The following is a 22,500-nucleotide window of genomic DNA, read 5'->3' as shown; positions in this document are numbered from 1 at the left end:
GCATTATTGGTGGGTCTACTGTAATATTATTAGGCATCTGATACAAGCTTTACTATGAAATATATTTAGTAAATGTATCAATATCCCTTGAACCGAATCTGGTTTATAGTTCCCCCTCTTCTGGGCTCTGTCGAGTGTTGTTACTTTCAGGTTCTTTTATACGAGTTGATAGGAGGATGTGATTTGTGATTGAGTGGTTGCTAGGGGGATTTTTTCAAATCCTTGTCATACTTAGTTTTTTGATGAGGTGACCAGCTGCTTGGGTTGTTGAAAATCATCTCAATTGAGATTTCACAATGGGTTCATTCTGTTCGCTAAAGCCTTTGCATCAGACTATGTGGACAAAAAAGAAGCATTTTCCATATGTCTTGTCAGTACTACATTGTTTTTTATTATTAATTTATTATATTTTTCATCACTCAATCATCAGTTAGTCATCAGTCATCAACAACATCAGTTTTGATTTTATTTACTACAGTTATGGCTATATTCACTATTATTAATACATTTTCCAATGCTGTTATTGGTTTTTAACTTGATGTTGCTGGGAAATGTAGTGTTCACTGTACTATTGTTTTCTGAAATGTCTGCACGTAGGTGGCTCCACAAGTGCCTAAGCAGAAATTAGTAATTTTTCAGGAAACATTGATTCTGTTATTATTTTTATAGCCATTATGATTATTATAATGTTATTAACATTACTAACAAGCAATATAATATACAGGAAAATATTTCCAAAAATCAAGGAAAAGGGTAGGTAGTACAGTTAATTGACTCATTTTTGACTTGGTAGTTGTGGAGCCATCTATGTGTAAAGACAATTAATAAACTAAACATACAGTGGGCACAGCATGTACGTACATGCCATCCCTGGTGGCACTGGGTTAATGTTTGTTATCATCAGTATCATAAAAGTTATCATGATCTTGTTCAAAATTTTGAAAATGAGAGTTATATTTGTTGTTAGTTATTTTTTGTATTGTTTTTTTTGTTATTACCATTATTGCTACTGGTATAATTATTAGATTGATGTTAACACTGAAAACGTGGTTACTGAAACGACTACTTTCAATCTTATTGTCTCTTGTATTTGCTTTTGCCACTGCTGCTACTACCATTTTTGATGTTATTAACCCCCTCCTTGAATATTTCAAATTTTCTTAGTGTTAGTTTTATGTAGCATAGCTAGTTCGAGACGAACACTGTAGCTGATCCTCTTCCATTCCTTTTGACAGATGGCAACAGCTGGGAACAGCAGCAGTGGCAATGTGGGTGCCGAGGGTGGCAATGGCACTGGAGGGTCATCTAGTGAAGACTCCAACGACAGCGAAGATGATGATTCTGAAGGACACCGGGGTATCCAGTGTGCTACACACTAGTTCTCTTGGCATTCGTGGGACACAAACCGAAGACAGTTTTCAAGGTGACCTCCCTTCCCCTCCTTCCCCTTAAATTGATACGTGTGCTTGCATGAGTAAACGTGTGGGTGTATGCATGTGTGTGTGTGATTCTTTAAAGTTTGTAAAAGGAAGAAGAGAGAAAATGAGAATTTGACCAAGAAAGCATTACTGTATTTTTTTCTAGAGAAAGTCACTATGGGTGAATCATTCACTATAGAGTGGGAGTTGCTCCTAGGTTACAAGAGCACCTGGCCAGATAAGTAGGTTGTAAGATCTTCCCCTTATTCTCCTCACTGAGATAGTTTCTTGGGCAAGTTTGTTGATGCATTGTCAGAGCCTTGGTTATTAGTCCAGAAAAAAGGTGACGGTACTTAATAAAGAGTTTTTACTCAGAACGTCAGTAACATGTATTATGATGATAGACAGGCTATGCAAGTATTTGTTCACTGTATTTAACAGGGTTAAAAATTGAGCCTGGCTGTTGCATTAATACTTGGAGCTCAAATTGAAAATACAACACAAATAGCTATTATGTAAGGTTAAAGCTGTAGCCCAATATTTCTTTGTTCCCTGCTCTCATTATTTACCATCGTATATCCATAATCAGGATATGTTTGTCAGGATCATTGGAATTTTTAGCAGAGGTTTAAATGCCAAATAGTGTAAGGAAAGTTGCATATACTGATTTTTTTTCCTCTAAGCAGCAATCAGTGGGAGAAGCAAGGAAAAGTATTATGAAAGATTAAAACATAATGTTGATAGGAACTAAATATAGACATATTGATTACATAAATTAGGATTCCATCATATGTTCCATATCAAACCTTTATATATATATATATCTTTAACTAGACAATTTCCTTTAATATCACAACAGATATATTTTCTTAGAGAGCTTGGTGACCTGAAAAATACCAGTTATGCCTGTGAAAATTGTCATTCAGTGTTCTTGGCAAGTGGTTATGCCAAAATATAAACAAATCTATAGCTATTTTCCATTTGATTGAAACAGTGAGTGATATACCTGTTAAAGAGGGAAATATTTTGGTAAATTTTGTTTGATAGGTATTCTTTTGTAACAGGTTTGTTTTCCTTTCTCACTGTGTTATTTATTTCAAGTTTAAAACTTAGTAGATAAGATATCCTTAATGCTGTCAGAATCTTGTTGAATACTATACATAAGTTATGCCTGTTATTTTGTTAAGGCACAGCCACCTGGGTTTCAACTTTGCAGACTTTTGGAAACCTAAAAGGCAGCTTGATTATTAACCAGTTGTGCATAAATATATGAAAGATCACAAACATTTGCTTGAATTTCTTGTACTGCAAGATAGGCTTTATTGTTAAGTCTGAACCTTTAGATATGAGAGGTCTAATTTCTCTTTTTTTGGTAGACAACTGGACATGTCACCTAAAAAGATATTGGTTATGTTCCTAAAATGTTTGATCTTTTGGAGACAACATTGTACCACTATTCATATTCCTCCTCTTTCTCTCTTTCTTTCTTTCTCCCTATTCAGTTTAAGTTTATTTGAAGAGCCAGGCCCAAAGACCTCTTCATAACGTAAAGTCCAGAGAAGTTTGTGTTTCTTTCCAAAAGATAATCTGTGTGCTTAGGAATAGAAATCACAGATTAATACTGACTGTGATATTCCTTTCTTTATTTCTTTCCTTGCATATAGGAATGTTGAAATGTTTCTGATAGAGTACAACCTTGGTCCCATTTTTGCATCATTTTCCTCACCTACTTTATCTTTCTTGCTCTTTTAGATTATTATCAGATGTTGAAATAAGCTCTTTTCATATTTTGCCAGAAAGCCAAGGGATGGCATTTTTTCCTTAATATATTTATAAACACATATATAATCATATTGGGTGTCTGATACAAGGTCTGCTAAAACATATATTTAGTAAGTGTATTGATATTCCATGAACTGAGTGCCTGCATACCCAGTGATGCTCTATTAGAAGGCATTTCTAAAGGTTTAAGGGAGACTAATTAATAGTTGCAAGACGTTGGGACAAATTCATTTTTAGGCCTTGGTGAACCTCACAATTTGAAATAAATAAAAAGAAGTTATATTTTCGTATTTGTTTCTTTTTATTATTATATTTGTTTTTATTTCTTTTGGTTTGTATTAAGCTAATTGCATATTTCTGTGTGACCTATGAAAATTATAAACTATAGAAAATGATAACTTTTAACCTTAATGGGTTTTACATTATGGGGTAGAGGAAAATTCAGTAAAAGTTCTAGCAATCATAGTTTAGGGTTATTTGTGTTTGAACATGTAAAAGACCACTTTTAGTCCAGTGACCCCTTCACCTCAGGGTTAATATAGAAGAAATCAAAATTGTTAAATGCCACATAAAAAGAATACCCCATTCATTATTTGAGAACATTCAAGAGATTTACAAGTACCCATCTTTTAATGTAAGCAGTTTAGAAGGGTTGTAATCACTAGAATAATTTACAACCCTTAGAAAACTATTTTACTTGAGTTAGAAGCAAGTACTGATAAAGTGACCAGTCGGTACTGGAAGTGCATGCAGTATCCACTTTGGTTTTGTTTTATGAAATTTGTTGGCAATAAATGGCTTCCAGAAGCACACTGTTAACTTTCAGTTACTAGACCTACCTGACCTTCCCTATTACCCCATTCCATGAATTTTAATAAATAATGTTTTCTTGTTATTATTGGTGAAAACATAATGATAATTCTAATGATCATCTTAATAACAACAACAATAAGAAGAATGAAAACTTTTAAAAAATTCAATGAATTGGTGAAAGTAGGTGATATCAGATAGGCCTTGTAATTGACTCCATGGTGATGCAGCTACTGTGAAGCCATTTGGGAGAGTTAGTAAAACAAAATAACAGTTGGTACTGCATGCAACCAGTGCCAGAAGGTTGATTATTAAAATCTATTTTTTTTATTGATTTTATGATATATATATTTCAGGGTCATTGTCCACTATTTTGTTCATTGTAAACCAGTTACATGATTTTCAAGTCAGATTTAGTTAATATTGCTCTTTTGTTTACATAGAGAGCCAGGGAGTGGAGAACACCGATGTAAACTCTCTTTTCTTTTGTTTATTTATGAAATCAAGGTATCGAGACTGCAGAGACTTAAGTTGTTCCAGCCCAGGTAATCAAGGCATTGGTTATTTATTCATTAGTGAGTCAAGGAAGTTTCTCCTTTCCCTTTTGAAAAGTTAAGAAGACCTTGTGTTCACTTCTTTTTTGGCTTTAAGTTATAATATATAAAGTTTTATCAGTGTATAAAACAATAATGTGATGTATGAAATAGTGTATGATTTACTAAGATTTGCAGTTATTATTTGAATAGTATTTCAATGATATTAGTTGGGTGATCATCTTAAAGCATTTGTATGATCAGATTATTTGGAATGGAAATCCTATTGTAAATAATCTTATTCTATTGTCTATTATTGTAACATCAAGTTTAGAAATAAAAATTGTTTACATAATTTTTCTTGATTTCACCTCAAGTTAATTCCATGGATGCTGCAGTTGATACATTTAGGAAGTTATAATGATCATGCATTGTATTTTTAATGTTTCTTAATTGGATCTATCAGATGTGTACTTTCTTTGAAGTATAAAGAAGCTAGGTCAAGTTTGAATGTCACTTCAGATGTGGTACGTCTATACATTGAGACCCCCCCCTCTCCACATCCCTTGCTCATTATTATCATGGGGATGCTTAGGAAAGGTTGACTGAAGCCCAAGGTAGGGGACCACCCCTACCTTGGACCTCACCCCACATCTCAACTAATTCTGTATGTTTTTTTTTTCCCCTCTTCTCCTTTTCTGTCTCCTCTTCATCCCCTTCTGTCCACTTTGTAAGGTGTGAAAGCCATGCTGAAAGGATGAAAGGCTAACTTGTGTCAGTCATGAATGGTGTCTGGGAGTCATGGTCATGGTATTCCCTTGGTTAATTGCCAAGCCCTTGCCCCTTATGGGAACCCTGAGGGGTAGACTGTTTCTTTTCCCCATTTATTTCAGGCTCATCATGGCCAATAATGAAGATTTTTTACCTTTATTAAAGGAATTTAGGCTTGCACCTTCATCAACTAGCCTATCTAAATTTAATTTCATTGATATCCTGATCCCTGCCTCTCCGTTGACCATGATTCCAACCACTGATACCAATACTCCCTCCTCAATGTTTACTGACAACTCTTTCCATTCTGAACCACCCACCGAGGTCATTTACTTAACCTTCAGAATACACCCCTTCCTCTCTCCCAATATTCTCCACTCCATCTTCTTCATTGTCTTCCCCTATCCCCCATCATTACTACTTTATATCCATACTATCCTCTTCCCCACAGTACTACCTCACTCTGCACCACCAGATCTTCCTTCCGCCCTCTTCCTTCTACTACTTGCATCTCTACAAACCTTTTGAGTACTCTCTTTGGCCCAGCCGAGTGGGATTAATTTTTTGTGATTTCCCCCACAGCCCCAACTCTAATAGTACCTTTCTCTTCCAACAATGTCTCCAAAAACAGGTAGGAAAAGTTTCCTTTCACAGTTGTTCTGATCATTCACACCTTATCACAGTTACATCTGAGTCCCAAGCTCATGCACTATCTACTCTGATCTCTCTTAATACTTGTACCGGCACTATTTATCTCCCTGACTGATTGTCCTATCTGTGACAAGAACTGTTCAGACTGTGAAAACGACCTACTTGCCTACCCTGTTGATTATGATGCAGTGGCAGTACAGTGCTACACTATTCCTTCCATAGACCAGCGGAAGTCCTACACCAATATTGCCAAGATTTGCTTCCATAGACTTGACCTATCACTTGAAGTTTATATTGGTGGTGTCATGCCCTGTCTAACCATATTGACCTCTTCCTTGTCAATGTCAGAAATGTTGATGTTTTGGCCACCCAGCCACAGCCTGCTGCCCTCTGTGTGCTCTACCTGGTCATGACCGTTCAAATTACTTTACTCAGTCATGTATGTACTTCATAGGAGCTGCCCTGCCTATAAGCTTAAATCTGAGGTAGCGGTTCTCATATTCAAACTTGGGCTCACTACGTAAGGCCAGATAGGGAGCATGGCGAAGAGGTTTTTCTGTCTACCTATTCCAAAACGTCCTTCACTCTCCTCCCCTCCCATCTTCTCAAGATGTTTCAGCATCTCCCCCAGTTTTCTACCCTAAACCATCCTACCTCTACTTCTCTTCCCCAGTCAAATTCCTTTTTCAGTCTAAAACCAGATACTCCAATCTCTACCACTTCCCCAATACCTACCCCTCCTCTTCACTTTATCTGTTGTGCCAGGCAACCTAAACACTCCATCTCCTACACCCTCCTCTTCCTCCACAGACATCTATCCCCTCTTCTTCTCACATAAAGAACCTTTGTTTGCCAGACCTTCCCACCCAACTTTTCTCCAGAAGCTCTTGAAGACATCCAAAACTTCCTTAAAATGACCCAGGAGAATGTTCCGCTCCCTACTCCCACCCTCCAGTAGCTCTGTTCTTATTCCCTATACATTTTAAGTATTTGCCTCCTCAACTTCCCCCTATCCCTCTTCCTCCCACTCTCTCCCCCACCATTCCCACTTATCCTTACTGCTCCTACCTAGATATTTGTGTGAATCCCTTCTGTCACAAGTATCCTCCATATCCCTTCACTCCTGATATTATTCCTGATACTTCACCATTTTCCCCAATGCCCTTATCTCATTTGCTAGATTCTTCTTCTCTAACTTGTATTAACTGTTTATTGTTTCGTAATGGCTCTTTGCCAGTTTTCCTAATACAAAGTTCCTATTCCTTTCAACTCCCGGGCACAGATACACTCCATTTCATCCAGTCATCCTACACCCTTAACCCTTGTCTCTTTTACTAATCTCTACTTTACTTCGTTTGCTCCTCCTCTTTACTCATTTCACTACCATTCTATCCTTTAACATTATTACCTTTGATATCTAACATCATTAACTCCCTTTTACCCCTTTTTACTGCAATACTTTACCATAGTCCTGTATTACCTTTGATGTCTAGCATATTTACTTGTTTCACCCATTAACCATTAGAAGGCAATCATTCATAACTTACCAATCTTTACTCTCCAAGGATGTTGATGCATTCTTCCATCTTACACAAAAATAACCTGAGTAAGCTCATGCTGGATTAGAACTGCTAAATTCCTTTCACCATCTTTACAGGGATTGTCCATAAAACCTTTCTATCATTCTCCAGTGCGAGCATACACTTAGATTCCAGAAAGCTTGTAAGGCTTCTGGTTAGATAAGCCTTTTTATGGAGTCTTGTGAAACATTAAGTTGTTTTGTTGTCTTTTTTGTGTTACCTGGGGATAGTGGTTAGTAAATAGGGTCCTTGTCACGAAAGGTATTTAGATTTCTATGTAAAATTCTGTACTGTATTCTTTATTTCTTACCCATGAGGAAAAATATATAGATCTTGATTTTAGACAGTAAAGACCCTCCTAAAAACTCCCTTTCCAAATTTACTTACGTTGTCGAAGCAATGGAAGTTCAGTCATTAGATTCCTGATCTTTGAGCATTTGTTAATAATAACTCTACAGAGTACATAATCAGAAGTCTTGGTGTTAAAAATATTTACTACTGGTCAATGAAAACTGGGCATTGTCACTGAAGGGTTATTGCAAGCCAAGTACTTGCCATGGGAGTAGCACAAACAATAATACTGCATTTTATAATAAGGACAAATAATAAAACAGAACACAAAATATTTGCATGTATTTTATTCATTGTATACAATATACAATAATGATCCAAGATCAGTTATATTTGATACAGGTCAGAAAATTTACCAGATTTTTTATTAAAATGATACTAGTTCCATTATCAATGAAGAGCTATATGAAGGTGGGCTTCAGGATATTTTATGCAAGCACTAGGCGGCATGTGCAGAGCTCTGAAGAATAACTGGAACTCTCAAGTCAATTATTTTCGTTTACAATGAATGGGATGAATCCATACATGATACTGACTAAATAATAAATATAACAATGTTATTAAAGTATCTGAATGAAAATGGTGTTATATGCACCAAAATTTTAAACTGGACTATATAATACATGAGTCATATTAACTTCACCCTGCGACCATTCCATGAAATTAAATTGCGTTTCTAAAAATGGCTTTTGTACAGACTAATGCAGGATTTGTGAAAAATTATTCATTTTTAGATTGGTAATATCCATACAGGCAGCATGAATTACAAATATGTTTATATACAACCTATACAAATAAAAATAAATTTTACATTCCAGTGCATGAAGCATTAAGTTGATTATAAAATAAGCTTTATAACTTAATGACATTTCCTTTGATTTTAAGCAACAGTATTAATAAAGGAACTATACAATAATCCTTAAACAAAGATATAAAATACTCTTGAAAGCCAGGCCCAAGAGATAATAAGGAAAGTCCCTTAAGAGATGAAAATAAAGGATAGACTGTTATAAAAGCATTAAATCTGATGTATATTATACATATATAGCACTGCCATGGCCTATACTAAAAGACGACTGGTGATAAAGACTTGCGGCTGCACAAGGTAATGCATTAAAAAAGGAAAAGAATAAAAAACATTGGAATGTTGATACTCTCATTGGTGGTGAAAATCACTAAAGGGAGGTTGGAATCATCATAACACCCAAAAGAAGACTGCAATTCTGTTTCATTCTTCAAAATGGCAAGAATCTGGAAGCAAGTCATTAAAAACACTTCCTACCAAGGTAAAATTCTACAATAAAAACATTCCATCATAATGGTTACATCAGGTATTTTGTTCATACATAATAATTTTTCTTCCTAGATAATGGAAAAAAGCATCTAGAACTGGCACAGGTATCTGGACAATCTTATTGATAAAATTTTTCATTATTTAACATTTTATGAAAAAGAGCAAAATAAAAACAAATAAAAATATTTTAAAAATACCACCAAAGGCTGCTTGTTTCATTGACCACAAACCTCACACAACAACAACAATTTTGCTGTTGATATTGCACATAATTTACCCAGTCCTGTTTTTAATACCTTAGCACTATTCTCATGGTTCTCAAGTCAAATGTTGGCTTAATTAAAAGAGATGGCAAGTGGCTCTTATATATTTGGATGACAAAAAAAGACATTCATCCTTCGAAAAATGTGACACCTGTTGTTTTTAAACCTATATATCATCAGTTACAAGATGCCACGCACTCTTTCAGTGGCTTTCCCAAACTATGTTTTATGTTGTAGAAATATTGAAAGTGAGATTAATTTGAAAACCCTAAATCGTAAATCTAGTGATATCTTCAGTATAATTTTGTGAGTTAAAAATATTTCTTGAAGTACAGACATACATACCAGCTAAATATATATCACTTTTGTAAGTAACTTTACTATTATCAGCTCATAATTTATCATTCTACCAGCCTAATCATTTTTCAATTTAAAAAATCAATTTTCACTGTACTGCATATTTTACAAACTAAAAGGAAAGACTAATCGTATAACCAAACTCACTAATAAATATCCACTATCAGTTCAATAGCAGCTGCAATGAATTTCAAACTGTAATCACAGAACAATCGGCTTCTAAAAGCACCTCCCTTGCACCATTTACTTAAATAACCACATCTACAATATTACATTAACAACTGTGAGAAAGAATGCTTGGTCTGTTCTTTATTAGACGTAAAAGTAAAGAATGGAACTATCTCCATTACTGTCAGTATTCAAGAAATTAGATGTGGTAACAGCTGCACCAAATGTAGCATCAAGACGGACCAATTCAGTGGACATTAGAGTGCTAAGGCGCTCATAAGTGTGGATGTATAAACTTGATATAAATGAAGTGTATTAAGGAAGACAATTTGCTAATCAATTTTGCAGAAAAAATCCCACTATGCATTCTGGTAAATGCACCATTTGGCTAGCATAATTATATTCCATGTATGGATAGGAAACTATCTAATAGTAAATATAACAATATTTGAGCTATATTGCACTTACTGTCCATATTTCATTAAATATTGTATAGTAAGAACCTTAAGCACCCACCCCTTACCCTCTCAGTGTCAAATTAGACAGTTTCAAAACTCGTGCAGTAGTCCCTCACTCTTTGCACTGCAAGCTAATAAAATCAGTGTTTAAACACTACTCACTGTAGAGAACCCAAATCAAGGAAAAGAAATATCCATCATCAATACCTTTTCAGCTGATGAGGCACTGTGCTTCCATAGTTCTTCATTTCTCCTTTACACATCCTTTCTAGTCAACTTTTATTCCTTGGGAAAATCAACTATGATGAAATTTCACATAAAAATAATACTCTGTTATGCTAAAGAATTCTTTGAGAACATATACAAACTTTATGCCTATCTCTCATTGGCACAGATTCTACACGTCTACTTACACACATGGCCCTTTGTGAAGCTTTCTATAACATAGCAATAATAAATAAACAGAACCACAAAGCTCCTGACCATGAGTACTGAAGATCTCTTATACTGTTTAACATTGCAAATAACTAGGGGTTCTACTGCATTGAATGTCTGCTTTATAGGGATCTTGTTTTTACCTATTGTTGTATGCAATCAGTTCCTTTGAGAATATCATTCCCATAGTAAATGAAGTAATGTGCAGCCTTTATACAATTGGGATTCAGAGTACAAAGAAGAGGATTACAACTACAACCAACACTCCTGATAAAGCTCCTATTGCTGCCCACTGGCGACGATCTGAAAAAACAATATAAATTTAATGGGGCATTTCAAATATATCTTCCTATTGGAAATTCAATCCTTTGAATCTATACAGCATATATAAAGCCTCTCTACATGAATCACACTCGAGTCTAGGATATAAAGGAACATAACAGTTAATATACAAACCATTGGAGAGATGCATGACTTTAGCCATTTTACTAAGTGTGTTCTCCATCTTGCTCTGAGTGTTCTCCATCTCATGACCGAAGTCATCTAGCATCCTGAAACGTGACAGACATATCAATGGTGACAGACATATCAATGCTACGAACCAACACAGAGTTACATCCAGGAATAATTTGCCAGAGCATTACACACAAAACCCAGCCCTATGAGGAAGGAACCCCTGCATATAATGTAGTAACACTCACACAGCTTGTTCATCAACCTCCTGGCCGATCTGGCGTGACATGTTCTTTAACGTTCCCATCGAGGAAGCTATCTGGTCCAGCTGGTCGTCCTGCTGATGCATGATCATCTGTCCAGGGAAGAAATTTCAAGGGTCATTCTCAGCATCACATTTTACATGCTAGTATTCAGGTGCATTTACCTTAAAATAAATGATTGCATACATGAGACTCGACTTTCTATTCTATATTTATAAACTCGGGAATGATTTAGACCCATCTATTCTATCTACTTATATTTCTGCAACATTGACATTTTGATAGACAAACACATTCAAACCACTCAAATGTTATCAAGCAAATTAATGCATCGTAAGTCTACACCAAGCAAATAAATGTCCCCTGACCTGTTGCTGGGCCAGAGTTCTCTCAATGAACTCGCTGTTGGGGCTGTCCGCCTCGTTGACGAGCCGGCTGTAGCGCGTGGAGCCGTGAGTGACCACCTGCGGCATCTTTAAGGGGCTGTTGTCGTCGATTGGCTGCAAGGTGCACGAGATTAATTAGTTTATTATGTAATTGATCGTTACACTGAATTCCGGAGATAAAATTATATATACGAAGCAAAAATAGGGAAAATGTATTCGAAGCAAATCATCCCTACAAAATTAATCAGCAAATAAAAGAGTGCAATACTTTTGACCAACTCATAACTAGTGCAGTTACTGGCAAACAAAAGATCGGGCAACATAAACCTCGAGCGCCAAATCAACAACCACTGACCCTCAAAATCAAAATGACCAAACCTTAACAACTAAACGAAAACAGAAACCAAAAAACAATAATTACCACTGATGAAGATTCTGATACCTGTCTAGCGGTGACGTCCCTGTCCTTCTTGGTCAGGTTCAGACGATCTTTCATGGACTGCGGGGAAACCAAGACGAATTAATTAGTTCGTTGAAGACACTATTGCCGTACGCCACACTGCTTATATTGGCCTCGCGCGTTTCATTCTCACAACAGCTCTGGTTACTGGCGCTTTGGCCGTTGCTCATACACTCAGTGTTGGCATTATGCACTATATTAAATTAGCGTTAGTCAGAAGAAGAGGTAGGGGAAATCTAGTTTTATTTGCATTCGTGCTCAAGCATACAAACACGCGCACACACAAAAAAAACATGAACATAAACACTCACACACAAACACGCACGCACGCACACGCACTCACACGAGCAAGAAACAAAACGAGCGCAAGCAAATACACACACATACACTCCCTCACTCCTGCACAAGCACCCACGCTCCCTCTCACAGCCACAGCGTCCCGAGACATCCCTCCGGATAGGAGCGGCGTGACCCACCTTGACCTCGTCCTTGGTGTGCTCGATGAACGTCCTCCTCGCCGTCAGCTCTCCGCCATCGATCTTGAACTTCCTCGGGTTCTTCTCGACGATCCGTGAGGACTCAGTGTTAAGGAAGACCAAGAGAAAAGCGTAGAGCAGCGCCGCCGCCGCCACGTACAGAGACAGCTCGACCTCCACCTCGTGCAACAGATCCCTGACCAACTGGGGGACGTGGGGGTGGGGCGGAGGGGGGCCCGCCTCCCCCCACTCCCACGGGGGCTCGTCCATGGAGGGAGGGAGGAGGGCGGGGGAGGGGACGAGGGGGAAATCCTGCGACGGTTGGACGGGAAGGGGGAGAGGGAGGGGGAAAGGGAAGAGAGGGAGCCGTGTGCTTTCCCTTGCTGGAGCAAGAGGGGCGGAGGAAGGGGGAGGGCGCCGCCGTTCCCTACATCTTCGGCAGGACAGGGGGGAGGGAGAGGGAAGGAGGGGTGGGGTTAAGAAGCGTCCTGTTCACATATCTGAGGCTGGGACATCAGAGGGGAATGGGGCCGGGGGAAGGGGGGAGGGAATCTCAGGTCACACGAGGTGGGTCAAGTCTTGCGCCACATAAACCACACACACACAAAACACAAATATCTAAATGCAATACAAAACCTCTTTTCTTTGCACTTTTCACGACAAACACTGGAGACCAACGGGAGTTTTCTTGTGGCAAATGACACAACATAAGTGCAGTTCAAGGATAATTAATGGGCGGAAGACACTAAGGCACCTGGGGGAGGGAAGTGAGTCTTTGGCCATCACACTGGCGGGGGGATTCAATTATGTTGGACCAGTTACATATTCATTTCAGGTATGCAATTGTTCACTGCTGCAAGAAAAATCAACAATATTATACCGGTATGCGAATCATAACACCGTATTCCCCCACAATAAACAATAAACACAAACGCATCTCGCACAATTTGCACCATAAACACCGGGAATGAACTTGGAACCCATGTAAAGATCGCAAGACCCGAGGGCGTCCGTTCGCCGAGCCTGACCGATCCGCCGCCAGAGGCTCAGCTCGAACTTTTGTGGGCTTCCAAACCCTGGATTTTTTGGCGTCATCGGTATTGATATTTCCTCTCCCGACACGCACCCGAGGCTCATCCATCAACTCGAAGCCTGGTCGTAATACCAAGACGCGAATCTTCCTCCATTAGGATGCGAGTCCGCGCACACACGGGGGTTAACGAGGACGAGAGCGGGGATCGGGCACCGGGTGGCAAATCCCGCGACGGCAAAACGACAGTAAACCTAAAACAAGAACAAACACGAGTAAAACAACACAGAAGCGACTAAACCCATGGCCTCCCCTCCCAAGAAACACGCACGACGGACGCGACGAGAAGCGACGTCCTCAACACTCAAGACGAGTCCTACAAGGGGCCGGGACGAGCCTCCTCGGACGCCTGGCGGATCCCATCTCCTTGGCCGCGTTATGCAACTCGAGCACGGCCGAGCAACAGTAGGGGGCAACGGGAGGGAGCCAGCGAGGCAACAGCAGAGCCAAGAACGGGGCAAGGACAGGGGCAACGACAGGGAAATGCAAACACGGCACAACTGCAGCGACGAAAGCAGGGCACTTTGTCAGCAGAAGTAAGAGCGAGGTTACGGGGCCTGTAAACACATCCCCCGCAGCCCACTTCTTGCTCTGTCAACAACGCTGCCGCCGCGTCCCTCTCGCGTTTCCTTCGAGTGCATGATGATTAAGAAACGTCACTAAGAAAGCTCTGTCACACTGACTTTTTGGCAGCTAATGAACGTCTCATAAGATATCTACAAATGCGCACTTTCCTGAGAAGTTATCGGGTGCAACGCGGAATAGGCGGATTCTATTACAAATAAATAAATAAATAATCAGACTGACAGATAGATAGACTGAAAACACGTAGGCCGAAGAGAATATCAGGAAGATGAAGAAAAAATAACTAAAATAACGAAGCAGAGAGAGAGGGAGAGGGAGAGGGAGAGAGGGAGAGAGAGAGAGAGAGAGAGAGAGAGAGAGAGAGAGAGAGAGAGAGAGAGAGAGAGAGAGAGAGAGAGAGAGAGAGAGAGAGAGAGAGAGAGAAGGACGAGATGCAAAAGAAGATGCAGTCAAAAACACCCCAAAGACGAAGTCCTCTCACGGCTGACACCTCTTCCTTGACGCGGCGTGCCAGCTGTCAGCCGTCCCTTTCGGTGGCAGGCGAATGCCAGCCAGGACGTAATGGAGAGCGGGAGAGGGGCGCGGGAGATTAAGGAGTATGAGGGTGAAGGGGTATGAGGGAGGGTGAAGGGGTGTGAGGGTGATTAAGGAGTAGGAGGGAGGGGGAAGGGGTTTGAGGGAGGGTGAAGGAGCATGGGGGAGGGTGAAGGGGTATGAGGGAAGATGAAGGAGTAGGAAGGATATTTAGGCGTATGAGGGAGGGTGACGGAGTAGGCGGGAGATTAAGAAGTATGATGATGGGTGAAGCATGAGGGAAGTATGAGGGAGGTTGAAGGAGTATAAGGAAGGGTGAAGAGGTATGAGGGAGGGTGAAGGGGCGTGAGGGTACATAAGGGATCCACCGAGCATCGTGTAGAATTAAGCAGAACCAGGAGTAACTAATCACCTAATGGCGGGTAGGAATTTAAAGGTCACATGGAATGATGCATACGTGCACACAAACGCACATACTTCATACATATATGTATGTATGGCTGTATACATACATTGTGAGTATATCTATTTATCAATATATAGCTCTGTCTTACCTATCTGTACCTATTTATCTATACATATATATATATATATATATATATATATATATATATATAAAGATAGATAGACAGACAGATAGAGAGAGAGAGAGAGAGAGGAAGAAAGAATATGTAACAATAAACAATCTAAAAACGAGACCAACATAGGCGTTTCTCCCAAGCAGCCTGCGCATTACGGGATCTCAAAAAACGCAAACAACGAGACACATACCTGGCCTAACCTCGTTTCACCACCGGACCGTTAGACAAACAACACAAATAAATAATCAAATAAACAAACAACACTTCCGAGGTCCATCGCCCAAACACGTCCTCGCAAACACACTTCCTTGACATGTATTTTTCCTCAGAGTCAATTAACCAAATGCACACGATTTTTGTTCTTTAATAAAACGCCCAATGACACTTTACAACAAAGTTTTTAAAAATCGCATTATAACATAAGTACACGGTTTAAAGAAAAGAAAAGAAAAGAAAAAAAAAACATCAATTTCTTACAACAGAGTTTTTAAAGAATATTACAATGTAAGTACACAGTAAAAAAAAAAAAACACCCCACAATAGCATTATAAAAAAAGTACACAGTTTAAGTGGAATAAAAAGAAAAAAAGAGAAAAAAAAACACTCGTAATACTCAATAAGCACACCGATCTTTCCCGACGCCCCCACTCGGCCCCGACCGCACCCGACACCCGACACCGCCACGAAGGGCCACGACACAGCACGAGTCCCGAGTGCCCTGACACGTGGCTGGCACTCGACACGTGACACACGCCGCGACGCCCCCGAGCAGGAGCTACCGAGAGCAGAGGACAGCGTCGAGCGGCTTCCGAGCGCGCGAGCAGGACGGAAGGCGCGGGCGTTGTGGCGGCGTTCCTGCGGGCGGCCTTCTGCGGGCGGGCGTCGGAGGGGTTCTTCGCCTCGCGAGGAGGGTCGCTCGGGCGTGAAGGCGGGCGTTTAGGGAACAGGGGGAGGAGGGGGAGGGGTAGAGAACGGGGTAAAGGGGGGGATGGGAAGAGGTGATGGTGGGGAAGGGGAAGGGGTGTGGGGGGATGGGGTAGAGGGGAAGAGGTATAGGGGGAGGGGGAGGGGAAGGGGTGAATGGGTGGAGCGGAAGGGGCGAGGAACGCACGGGTGTGAGTGAAAGGGGAGGGAGTGGAGACCGAGTGGGAGGGAAGGGGAGGAGAGGGGATAATACAGGTGTTATTTCCACGACGAGGAGGAGGAGGGGGAGGAGGGGGAGGAGGGGGAGGGGAAAGAGGGGATCCCGAAAGGGAAACTGACTTTTTGGGCTTTTTGGGGTTAGCGTAACAGTGCAGTTTTGGGAAAAAAAACGGACACGAGCAGACATCTGCCGCCGCAGGACGCGCTCCCAGAATTAAGGTGCATGCATGGTATAAATTCCTGGTAAATTGTTATTCAAGAGCAAGCAAGCACACAGACACATACGGGTGGTTGTGCTTGTGCGTGTGTATACATGTATATATACAATTATATGTATGTTTGTATGTATGTATATGTATATGTATATGTATATGTATATGTATATGTATATATATATATATATATATATATATATATATATATATATATATATATCACACATATACTGTATAATCATTTGCACGCGTAAGTCCTTCTAGACAAGTCCCGCGAGATTTTCGATCCTCCCCCGTGTTCTATCGCAGGATCGAAGAAAGAAATCAAACTCGAATGCTTTATCCCGCACTCTAAAAATATCTAAGCTCTTGTATTAACTCCATGTGGGGAGGCCGAGAGGGGGGGGGGGATACCACTTGGGAATCTTTCAGAAACTTCTCTAGGATTTCTCCCCACGAAAGCTTCCGAGACAATTTTTTTTTCCTGAGGCGTTGAACTGAAGCAGAGGAAGGAAGGCCGCGAATATCTCACGCCTGTGTTGAGAATCGAAACACTTTCTTCGACTCCTAGGCCTATGTATTTCTATCCCAATCCCTCTTCCTCACAGCTTTCCCTCCTCGCTTTTATCCTCTATCCTCCAGTTCCTGGACGCTCATACGCCCCGGACACCCGAAGTAGCCCGCAGCGTCGAGGTGGGAGGGAGGGAGGGAGGGAAGGGGGGAGGAAAGCACAAGGATGAGACCCTCCACCCCCCACACTTCACCCTCCATCCTCCACTCCGACCCCCACAAGCCTACGCCGGAAGTCCCCCTCTCCCCCGTCAGCCAAGCTTGTCGAACTACACTTTTTTTCCCGCCAAACCGCCCCCGTCACGTCGGGTGCGAATCCATAACAACTGTTTCTCGCAAGGTGAGGCAGGCGGACGTCGAAAGCAAGATGGCGGCGGGTGGAAGGGAAAAAAGGCGGGAAACCAAAGACCGGCGAGGTAAGTGATAGAGGCAAGAATAGGTAAGAAGAGGAAGAGCAAAAATGTGGTAAAGGAGAAGTGGGAGGAAGAGGAGAGGCGAAGGGGAAAAGAAAGGGTGCAAAGGAGAACAAGAAAACGAGACAGATGGCTAAGGGGAAAGGACGAAAAGGCTGAGGGGAAGGCGACAGGTGGCCAGGGAGAGCAAGGGGGAGGAGGAGGGTGAGGGAAAGGAGAGACAGGTGGCCAAGGAGGACAAGGAGGAGCACGAGGAGGAGCAAAAGGAGCAGGTGCAACAGCGGCGGCCAGCGAGGCGAGGGAAAGCGTAATGGCCGAAGGAAGGCAGGCCGTCACGCCCCGCCGACGGAGCGAGGCGGACAAGGAGGCGCTGGAGGCGGGCTCTTGTCCCTGGCCACTTTCTCCGCTACGCCACGCTGCCTCCGCGGCCCCGACGAGCGCCCAAGCCGTCTTCCTTTCCCCTCCTTGGCCCTCGCGCCTCGCCGAGAGAAAACCGCGCTTGAACATCACGCCTTCGTCATGGCGGAACCCGCGCCTTCGGTGAGTCTGTGCTTGAACTTTCGAGAGGAGGAGGAGGAGGAGAAGGAGGAGGAGGAGGAGGAGGATGAAGAGAAGAGAAAAAAAAGAAGGATGAAGATGAGGATGAGCATGATGCTGAGGAATAAGAGCAGAACGAGGATGAAGAGGAGGAGAAGAGAAAAAAAAGAGAAGGATGAGGATGAGGAATAAGAGCAGAATGAGGATGAAGAGAAAAAAGAGAAGGATGAGGATGAGCATGATGATGAAGAATAAGAGCAGAGAGAGAGAGAAGGAGGAGGAAGAAGAAGAAGAGGGAAACGATTCTTCCCCGAAATACCTGGCAAGGCCTCGAGATGAGCGGCTTACCTTGCGCGCCACCGCAAACAGACACAAGAAACGCGAATAAAAGCCAAAACGCTGCATGACACGAGGAAGTCACCAGGTTCACGAAGGATGGGCGGGTGGGGGTGGGGGTAGGGGGGGGTCTTGGCTGAATATTTGAACAGAAGTCTATACATGACATATATGATATCCAATACAAAATGGGCACACACACACACACACACACACACACACACATTCTCTCACACTGACTCTCTCTTTCACTCACACTCACTCACGATATAGATACACTCACAAACATGTATATGATATCCAATACAAAACACACACACACACACACACACACACACACACAGGGGGGGGGGGGATGAGAAAGAGAAAAGGAAAAAAGAGAAAGACAGAGGACAAAAGAGAAAGAGAAAGACAAAGGACAATTGAGAAAGAGAAAGACAGAAAAGAGGACACAGCAGAGAAAAGAATGATAGAAAGAAAAAAAACGGAAACGGAAACACACAAGACGAAACTTGAAAAAAAAAAAAAAAAAAAAAACGATAAAGTGAAGGCCACCAGAAGAAACAAAAGCTCCAGGGAAAGGACACTCCCCCCCCCCCGCCCACTCACGCCGCTACGAGAACCACGCCGAGGGCAGGGGGGGTACATAATGATAATAAATAGAATATAGATATAAGAACAAAAATAAATATAAACATAAAAAAATAATCACGATAATAAGTACATAATGATGATAATTGTTATTCTTATTCCACTTCTCCCTCTTCTTTTTTCTTTCTCCTGTCCCTTTCTTCCAGACCGGAACTACGGAATTTGTGACTTTTTTCCCCTTCCTACGTTCTTCTCTCTCCCTTTCCCTTTCTATTTCCTTTTATTTTCACACTTGCTGCCTTTTCTCACTCCGGCGCATCCACCCACGCAATCACCACAGTTAATGCAATTTTCATGATCGTCATCACCATATTAGCATCGTCACCACCAACGACAAAGGCATCACCATCACCATCATCATCACCACTTACCGACACCTTCCAAAACCACCACCATTCCCCTTCAACACCAGACTCTTGACAAAGTCATCACCATCATCACTACCATTCCCCACCAACACCAGAATCATCACCACTCTTAACAAAGCCATCACCACCATCACCTTCAACACCAACTCCACCACCCCGATCCCCCACCTCATATCCACTTAAAGCAAGCGATGAGCGAGTCCTAACCCCCCTCCCAACCCCCTCCCCCACCACCCCCTCCCCACCCCATACCCCACCAACCCCCCTCCCCACCCCTACCCCTCCACCCACTCCCCACCCCATACCCCACCACCCCCTCCCCACCCCTACCCCTCCACCCCTTCCACACCCCTACCCCTACCCCTCCACCCCCTCCCCACCCCTACCCCTCCACCCTCTCCCCACCCCTACCACTCCACCCTCTCCCCACCCCTACCACTCCACCCCTACCCCTCCACCCACTCCCCACCCCATACCCCACCACCCCCTCCCCACCCCATACCCCTCCTCCCTACCCCACCCACCACCTCCCCACCCTCTCCGACGAACGCAGAGAGGGCGAAGGAAGGAGAGGAAAAGACACTTTAATAAAAATACGCGTTCAACCCCCTCCCTCCCTCCCTCCCTCCTCCCCCCTGGTCGCGAGGAAGCAGGTGTTAGACGTGGATCAGCTGACGAGTCTGGACCGTGACTTTACGCATGGGGGAAAGACTCACAGACGCACACAGACGCACGTACACACAGACACATAGACACTTGTACGTACATACATACATAGGCACAGACACACACGCGCACACACTTGTACACATACATACACAAATACGCAAACCCCCCCAAAAACAGACACACATACATGCGCAAACACAAAAAGAAAAACAGACACAGACACACACACATACACACGCAGGTGCACCACAAGCACACAAAAACTCCACTTCTAGATTAAATGAACTCCCAAAACCACCCACCTTGAACATTGCATTTGGTGCGCACGAACAAAAAAAAATTATCCAAAAATAATGGATTTTCGTTTTCTTTTTAATCTATATATTATCCAAACATTTTGCCATTACTATCATAATCATCTATCATTTTTCTTTCAGATTCGAAAAGAGAAAGATTATCTACAATAAAATATGAGAAAAGTTTTATTTCCGAGTTCGTGGAAAGCAAAACGGGTAACCAATAAGCAAAACGCAAAGAGAATTCGAAAACGGAAAAATGAGAAGGAAAACGGTAAAATATTCTTGGCGGGAAATTAATGAAGCACGGAGGAAGCGGAGAAACGGATATAAAAGAAAAAAGGGGGATGGATATCTAAAGAAAAAAGAGAAAAACGAAAAAAACAAAATAAATATAAATATACTAATACGGAATCCGAAAAACACCGTAAATAACATCAAAACTATGATGATGACAATAATAAAAATAATGACAATAGCATCAATAACAGCAACACCTATCCAAAAAAAAAAAAAAAAAAAAAAAAAATCGCAACAACAACGATAATAATAAAGAAAATAATAATAATCGTAATATATATATCTCCCGAGCACCAACTGGACAGGAAACACTCTGACTAATGGACCCCTCCCCCCCGGCGCCCGCTCAAGGTGACTCCATACACACACTCCTTGGCGCCCATATACTAGAGTGCAAGCGTATATAAGGCGGCTGAGGGTACGAATCTCGAGAAAATGTGGATTATACGTGTGTTTCGGTATCATTGCATGTCTACGTGTTTATGTGGTATGTGCGTAAAAAATAAATAAATAAATGAATAAAAAAATATAAAAATCAGTTAGTCTTAAAACGGGAGCGAGAAAAAACAACAGGAATTCACTCCTTCAAAAAAGAAAACAAAGACAAACAAACAGAAGATTTAGCCTCGTCTGCACAGAAAATAAAACCCCACTCACGGAATGCCTAAATAAGTATTAATCTCTTCAAAAGACTTTACACTCGCGCTCCCTGTCACCCCGCGCTCGTCCCAACCCTCGCACGAGTGTCACGGCGCCAAAAGTTCATTAACACGATGGCTGCTGGACCTTGTCGTGATGACGAACCGCACTCCCGCCAAAAAAGAAAACTCCCGCTTGACATCACTCTATCAAAAGATAATTAATCCACCCGTTATCCAATTAAGAGAAAATACCGACAGATCGAGATGTTGACACGCAGACATAACAACAACAAAAAATTGTCTCTCGCATTACATCTCTCCTTTACACCGATATCCGCCTTGAAATGAAAAACAAACAACCAACCAACCAAAAAAAAAAGACACTCACAAACAAATAAACACAACAAAAACACGTACGCAGACCTTGGCGAGGTGTAAATGCATCCGAAACAGCGGAACTAAAGACTCCAGAGGCGGAACAGCGACGCCGGGACAAGCGCAGTCATCGTGGCTAAGGAGTTCTCGCGCGACCACCACTTCCTCGTGCTGCCTGCGTAGCTTCTGTTTACATGACGAAGGGCTGGCGAGGGATGTGGTTTCGAATCTTGGACACGACTTATTTATATGCAATATATGTTTTCTTTTTATCATAGTCATATATG

The 22,500-nt window shown here is 41.7% G+C and overlaps 2 protein-coding genes across 21 annotated transcripts in view; one reads left to right on the top strand and one right to left on the bottom strand.

The window, feature by feature from the left end:
* Positions 1-4,898, top strand: part of LOC113823860 (DDB1- and CUL4-associated factor 8) — a 38,361-nt gene extending 33,463 nt beyond the window's left edge. For 13 of the 17 annotated variants that reach the window (XR_011399294.1, XR_011399292.1, XR_011399295.1 and 10 more), the window contains one exon: positions 1,236-4,898. Coding sequence is in view for 11 of the 17 variants with exons in the window: in XM_070134269.1 (XP_069990370.1) it covers positions 1,236-1,379 (144 nt within the window). In the remaining 6 variants the exon portion in view is untranslated. The remainder of the gene's footprint in view (positions 1-1,235) is intronic. The other 4 variants (XR_011399296.1, XR_011399297.1, XM_070134276.1 and 1 more) reach the window with 2 other exon arrangements.
* A 3,267-nt stretch (positions 4,899-8,165) lies between these two features.
* The window catches only part of Syx6 (Syntaxin 6), a 61,176-nt gene continuing 46,841 nt past the window's right edge, over positions 8,166-22,500 (bottom strand). For 2 of the 4 annotated variants that reach the window (XM_070134277.1, XM_027376562.2), the window contains exons 3-8: positions 12,910-13,004; positions 12,395-12,472; positions 11,956-12,087; positions 11,573-11,679; positions 11,328-11,422; positions 8,166-11,174 (exon numbers count right to left, since the gene is read on the bottom strand). In XM_070134277.1, the coding sequence (XP_069990378.1) occupies positions 11,098-11,174; positions 11,328-11,422; positions 11,573-11,679; positions 11,956-12,087; positions 12,395-12,472; positions 12,910-13,004 (584 nt within the window). In that variant the 3' untranslated portion in view covers positions 8,166-11,097. The remainder of the gene's footprint in view (positions 11,175-11,327; positions 11,423-11,572; positions 11,680-11,955; positions 12,088-12,394; positions 12,473-12,909; positions 13,005-22,500) is intronic. The other 2 variants (XM_070134278.1, XM_027376563.2) reach the window with 1 other exon arrangement.

This window comes from Penaeus vannamei, chromosome 19 (genome assembly GCF_042767895.1).
Source record: "Penaeus vannamei isolate JL-2024 chromosome 19, ASM4276789v1, whole genome shotgun sequence".
In the NCBI taxonomy this organism is placed as follows: domain Eukaryota; kingdom Metazoa; phylum Arthropoda; class Malacostraca; order Decapoda; family Penaeidae; genus Penaeus; species Penaeus vannamei.
This window is presented reverse-complemented; position numbering and strand designations above follow the sequence as displayed.